Source organism: Chenopodium quinoa, unplaced genomic scaffold (assembly GCF_001683475.1).
Source record: "Chenopodium quinoa cultivar QQ74 unplaced genomic scaffold, ASM168347v1, whole genome shotgun sequence".
Lineage (NCBI taxonomy): Eukaryota > Viridiplantae > Streptophyta > Magnoliopsida > Caryophyllales > Amaranthaceae > Chenopodium > Chenopodium quinoa.
This window is the reverse complement of record NW_018743792.1, coordinates 5,850,619-5,856,934: the sequence shown is the minus strand read 5'-3', so window position 1 is coordinate 5,856,934 and position 6,316 is coordinate 5,850,619. Positions and strand designations below refer to the sequence as shown.

General features: G+C 32.8%; 2 protein-coding genes across 2 annotated transcripts; one reads left to right on the top strand and one right to left on the bottom strand.

Moving 5' to 3' along the window:
- The first annotated feature begins 1,480 nt into the window (after positions 1–1,480).
- On the top strand, positions 1,481–4,776 carry LOC110685123 (exonuclease V, chloroplastic-like). Its single transcript, XM_021861584.1, has 3 exons — positions 1,481–1,605; positions 1,701–1,854; positions 4,756–4,776. The coding sequence occupies exons 1-3, from the start codon at positions 1,481–1,483 to the stop codon at positions 4,774–4,776; spliced, it is 300 nt and encodes a 99-aa protein (XP_021717276.1).
- On the bottom strand, positions 4,735–5,405 carry LOC110685121. The gene is made up of 4 exons (XM_021861583.1): positions 5,373–5,405; positions 5,224–5,283; positions 5,035–5,130; positions 4,735–4,938 (listed from the first exon to the last, which is right to left on the bottom strand). The coding sequence occupies exons 1-4, from the start codon at positions 5,403–5,405 to the stop codon at positions 4,822–4,824; spliced, it is 306 nt and encodes a 101-aa protein (XP_021717275.1). The 3' UTR covers positions 4,735–4,821.
- Between the last annotated feature and the right edge of the window lie 911 nt (positions 5,406–6,316).

The window sequence follows — 6,316 nt, the reverse complement described above, 5'->3', positions numbered from 1 at the left end:
GTTGATTTATTTTCATTTTTGTTGTTGCTTTGATTCAATTCGATTTTGAAACAAGTTTTTGCGAATTTGATTGCGAAAATTAGGGTTTTCCCAATTATTTGTTTCTGTATTTGTGATTATACTTCATATTTTAGGGATTTTGCAATTAAATGTTTTCATATTTTCAAGTTAGATTGTTGAAATTAAGGTTCATTTTTGATAATTTTTGTTCGATTGATTTTTTTGTTCGCTTATTTTAATCAGATTTATGATTCCATATTGTTTTGGTAGTAATTTTATGTTCTATTGTTATTTGGTTGTAATAATTATAATTCGTTTGATATAGTTTATACATTTTAATTGCTAAATTTGCAGCATTCTGGTTTGATTTTTTTTTTTTTTTCTGAAGTAATTTATATTGGTGCTTGATTGTGGCTTCAAAATCTAGATTTGGTTAGGGATATAATGAGGTGTTCAATCATTCAAGGAAGCTAAGGTACAATCGGCTTCTGAAGTAATTTGAAAGCTACAATTGCTCATTACAAAGGTCAGGTCCTTACTTAGAGGAAGGTAAGCTAACATCCTTCACTTCCTCACGTGGCCTAAACTATTTACTTTTGAGCCTAAACTATTTATACTTTTGAGCTTATATTTTTTTACTTTTGAGTTGATGATAATGATTGAGTTTTGTATTAAATTTGGTTATCTTGCTGCAACCAACATTGTTGTTGAAGTGCAACTGTGCAAGCAACATAGTAGAGTATCTGATTGTATAGTCTGCAAAAGTTTTGTTAGCTATTACACGTAGAGTATCTGATAAAAGGTCTTTAAAACAGATTGGCAGTCCTCATTTGGTGCAATTCATTAACGACTTGCATAATAAACCTTAGTTTATACTTTTATCACTGTATGTAGCTTGGAAAGTGGCTCAGTTGTTTAGGCACCTCTGTGGTAACTGGTAAGTGTACTGAACATGTTCATGGAAGTAGATTTGCAAGTCAAAGTAGATTTTGGCTATATTTTTTTATATAATATCTTGGTCTTATATTTTGTTGTTGTTTTTGGCAAACTGGAATAACTTATGGTATTGGCTGTTCACAATCCCTTTTGTTTCCTTTATTTTATTTTAGCTTCCAATTGTTATGAGGTACTCTTTTGAAACGTTTGTTAAGCAATATTCCCTTTTTTAATATTACTTATTCGGTTATACATACAGATGTTACGTTGATATATCATGTCAGTTGTGTATCTAATGCAAGAATCAAATTAATACATGTATGTGTTAACATTACAAGGCATTTATCAAAGAACAAGAGATTATATCGCCGTTTAGATTAAATTCTCTTTAACTGTCCTTTACTTCAATGGATCTCTATAAACCAGCCCCCGGCCGTGGATTTTTTCTAGCATGGGCTTGTTTGGGAACAATAGGAAGAAGAAAGTTTCTGATTTTGATCACATTTGTTATACCATCAGAGTTGGCCTTGTTCAAGGTTTATGGATGGTGGGAGTGATTGATCAACTCCGGATGCCTGATAATGGGGAAGGAAGAAAGTTAACATTAGTTGATACAAAGACGCATGGTCAACCAATGCTTCCTGCTGAACCACAATACAGAAATGGAAGGTATTTACTAAGATATGACACAAGGCCTTACTTATATTAGCTTGTTAGTTTGACAATACCCTTCGTTTATTTACTTTTTTTTTTAATTCTTTCAGGCTACAATTGAAGTTCTATAAGCATTTGTGGGACAATATGGTTTCTAATAACTTCCCTTCTAAACAATTTTATGAACATTTTTCCATGGATCCTCAACACAAATTATCTGATGAAGTGAAGATGAATGCCACTGATTCAGGTTTTCCTGCTCAGGTATGATTGGGATTTTCCTGTTTAAAGGTGAATCACTAATTGATCTTTGTTAGAATATAATTATCTTTGGGGGGGGGGGGGGGGGGTGGGGGTTGGAACAGTGTTCTTGATTGGAGTAAATGAGTAATCCTTCCCTAAAGGAGATCAGGGCCACTGTTGGGGGTCCAGAGACATTTCAGGTGGATGGCGTATTGGCATGTACGCTCCCTTTACTATGACATATCTAAGCTACTTTGTTATTAGAGTCATATCGGAGTTGTTTTCTGTTTAGATGTACACTACATTGATAATCTTAATTCTTCTACTGGTGTTTTGTTAATCAAAATGCTCTATTAGATTGCAATACTCTCTTCAGAACCACTCTTTTCTTACCAAGATATAGGGATATAAGGGGTTCGTTTAGAATATATGGAAACATGCTTCATACATCATAGCCAAAATTTCTTAACTGGGTATGTTGTATATAGGATTCTCTCTTTGTACTAATAGTTAAAGATATTAACAGCAATCAAGCGTGTTTTGCTACTACCCTCCGAATGAGCTGTTTGATATATATGCTGCAGAAATCTCGGATTCAGAAGCTACTTAATCATCCCGGATTCAGAGAGTATATTTACTTTTTGAGTAATTTTCTTTACTTCGACAATATACACTAGCCTACTAGCTCAATAGGTAGAGCATTGTGCAAGTGCACAAAAGATGTGGGTTCGAATCCAAGAGTGCAGCCAGGCAGGAGCAGCAGAAGCATGAGCAGAAGTAATATTATTTATTTACTTTAATGATGTCTTAATTTACTTTTTAGCCTTTTATATTTACTTTTGAGCTGAGGTATTTTGAGTTCAACACTTTATCACCAAACAGTGACAGGCCCCATCTCCAACTCCAACCCCTACCCAGATACGAAATAAAAGAACAAAACTATGTTACCATAACCAAAGGCTTTATTGCAGTTACTTTATAGATTATTTTATTTACTTTTAAGATTATTTGGTATACTATTGAGTAATTTTTTATTTATTGTGAATGTTTTACATAGACTAGCCTACAAGCTCAATTCTTCATTTGCATGACTTATTTTCTCTATACAATTAGTACTACTTAAATAGATTGATAATACTAGCCTACTAGCTCAAGAGGTAGAGCATTGTGCAAATGCACAAAAGATGTGGGTTCGAATCCCACGTAGGTTGATTTGTATTTACTTTAAGATATACTTTATTTACTTCAACTAATTTTGTATCTACTTTTTTTACTTACAAACTCAAGCTCACTTATCCAAGGATTAAAGGTATGACAGAAGGTTCTATCACTTATACTAGATATTTAAGCATTCATAGCAATTAGAGATTGTCAATAAGCATTTCTTCATAGCAATTTTTTTATTATAGAAGTAGAGAAGGTGAATTTCATTTCTATTTACTTTAATAAATATTTTATTTACTTTAACTTATTTTGTATCTACTTTTATTACTAGAAACTCAAGGTCACTTATCTAAGGAATAAAGATATAAACATGTTGGTAAACTAATACCCTGCTTTTTGTTTTTAGCAATGTGCACCCTAGACTGAATAGTTGTGAGTAGATATAATATACTTTTAAGTAAATACTATTTACTTTTGAGTTAATATTATTTACTTTTAAGTAAATACTATTTGCTTTTGATATATTTTTGAGATGTTTTGAATTACTTTAGAATGTTTTATATTTACTTTTAGAGGTAACCTATGTAGGAATCAAACCTACAACTCTATGCATCCGCATAGTGCTCTACCACTTGGCCTAATAGGTTTACTTTAAAGTCTTTTTTATTCACTTTAAATACTTTTTTATTTAATTTAGACAACTACTATAGGAATCTACATTTTCCAACCTTATTCATCTTTTGTATTTTCAAACCCAATGTAAACCAAGATGAGCTATTAACAACCACACTAACGTGAGAATTCCCCGCCTTTGCTTTATTGCACGCCATGGAACTTGGGTGAACAAAGCATAGCAGCATCACATAACAGCTCCACCCAAACCTTGCTTGTTATCTCCCATTGAATGTCACCGAATGTTTTTAGATGCTTTGTGAGAAGACAAGCATCTAGAGCAATTCCAGTTCCTGCAATTCCTGCAATTCCAGTTCACCTCAACTGTTTTTGATTTATTTACTTTTGAGTGTTTTTTATTTACTTTTGAGTGTTTTTCATTTACTTCAATGCTGTTTAATTTACTTTGAGCGTTTTTCATTTAGTTTTAGAGACAACCTATGTAGGAATTGAACCTACATCCCCTATGCATTTGCATAGTGCTCTACCACTTGAGCTAATAGGTTTTAGTACACCTAGTAACAATCTAAAGCATAATCGATAATCTAAATATAGAACAAGCAACTATTACATAATAAGATTATTTCATAGAGCTCATCTCTCATCAGCATAGCTATTTTCCTAGATTTACTCTTTTATTTTATTTTCTTTTTACAAAAATCAATTCCAGTTAGCAATTTTCATTAAAATTTGAAACCATCTCTTGGCAGTAAAAAACTACCAGACAACATTCCAGAAGCTATTACTAGTATCAACTCCTAAATAAAGCAAAACCTTGTAAATATGTTAGTAGTTTAGAATGTTTGTCAATTATCTTCAAAATTTTAGGCTGAATTATGTTTAAGAGTTTAGATGTTGAGTGTCCATGCAAGATAATGTTTGGTACTGACTGACACTAGAGAGCCACATGACTTGAACATATGCAGAGTGAATTAATTAATAGCTAAGAAAAAGAGGTTCCTAGTTCATCGTATGTACTGAAGAGTTATTTTACAGCAGTGTTTTAATCCTGCAAATACATTTGCTGCTAACTAAAATGTAGGGAATTGCACTATATAAGTAATGAAAGCATTCTGTGTTTACCAGGTACTGCAGCAACAATGTTGATTAGCGCCAGAATGTAGATTGCATGGACTACAACCTACACGAGCTTTATGCAACTGGCACATTGCAAGCACTAAAAACATCATCTAATGGGGCATGGTCTCCGATTCCTTCATCTTTCCGAGCATACAACAGTTTCTTCCCTTTAAAGACAAACATTCCTCCCTGGAAGAAAAATACAAGGGTCAAGTTACATTCCCTGTTTTGCCCGGCGAATAATAAGATCTTTCATTAGGGTAAATGTATAAATTCATAATCAACCTGTTGCAAAACACTACTTCTGTCGTTAGGTGTAGCTTGAATTGTATAGTTCTCCATAGCCATTTTCAGGGATTCAAACCTTGAGAAAACCTTTGTCTGTCAGATTAAAACCAAGTGAATTATTGATTAAAAACATGATTTAACTTGGGGGTAAGCAATATTTCAGGAAAAATGGTTGAAATATTATACACTGGCAGGATTGAAGAATGTCCGACCAAGACCATAGTACAACCCCAATAAATCATATGCCTGTAATAACAAGCATTTCAATAAGTATCTGTATTGAGAAACTAGCAGTAAACTCAGCAAATGATAGTTAATGACAAAGAAGAATTTACCCTGCGTTCAGGATCAGCATATAGGCACTCCATAGGAAACGGTAACTAAATATATAAATGATAACGTATGAGTCTAAATGAAATAAGGCATTGAATCAAATGACCTAAACTGGAAGATCAGAAAGGCTAATAAGCAACAATCAATATAACAGAGAGGTGGAAATTCTCCTAACTGAAACAATCAGTTAAATGAAACTCACTAACATCAACACCACCATCAGCAGAGAACACCACCATGAAGAACTGGTAAAGTAAAATGTAAATTTGATAATAGGATTCATTGGGACATTTTATCAAACAGTTAGTGTGCATTTACTTGATTTTGCTTAAATTCAGATGAAATTAAGCACAAATTAGCGAAATACAAATACCAAATTTCGAGAACTGAATAAAATGAATCCGCCAAATTTCGAGCAAAAATTATCAGAATCGAGACTTAAATTCTGCAAAAAAAAAAAAAAAAAAAAAAAAAAGAATCGAGCCTTAAATTGAAAAAAAAAATCCAAAGAGAAGAAATTATAACGTTGAATTGAAATCATTATCAAATTATACCTAATTCAAGCACAATAAACTTCAAACATTATCAAATTTTATAAATCCAGATAAAAAGAGCCCTAAATTGACAAAAACAATTAACGATAAAACCAATGAAAATGGAATTCGTGATTTAATTTTTTAAAAAAAATAAAGAAAAAAACAAATATCTTACCGCAGAAGCTGCTTCATTGGAGTAGAGAAAACTCGAAAGCCGCTTCAATGGAGAATCCAGAGGACTCGTTGCAATGGAGGAGAGAGAAAATGCTTGAGGAGAGAGAAACTCGCGGATGAGAGGAGAGAGAAACTCATGAAAGTGAAAATCGCTGATTTAATTTGGGCCGTTAGATCGTGCGCTTTTGGTGTTAGATCTGACGGTCCAGGTTAGTTCCTAGTTTCTAATTATAGGA

Bases quoted from the DNA above. Each gene is read 5' to 3' on its own strand.
- LOC110685123 (XM_021861584.1), top strand. From the start codon at position 1,481: ATGGTGGGAGTGATTGATCAACTCCGGATGCCTGATAATGGGGAAGGA. The intron at 1,606-1,700 runs GTATTTACTAAG...TAATTCTTTCAG, and splicing joins CCACAATACAGAAATGGAAG to GCTACAATTGAAGTTCTATA. The intron at 1,855-4,755 runs GTATGATTGGGA...TGTGTTTACCAG, and splicing joins ATTCAGGTTTTCCTGCTCAG to GTACTGCAGCAACAATGTTG.
- LOC110685121 (XM_021861583.1), bottom strand. From the start codon at position 5,405: ATGGAGTGCCTATATGCTGATCCTGAACGCAGG. The intron at 5,284-5,372 runs GTAAATTCTTCT...TTGTTATTACAG, and splicing joins ATGCTGATCCTGAACGCAGG to GCATATGATTTATTGGGGTT. The intron at 5,131-5,223 runs GTATAATATTTC...TTAATCTGACAG, and splicing joins CATTCTTCAATCCTGCCAGT to ACAAAGGTTTTCTCAAGGTT.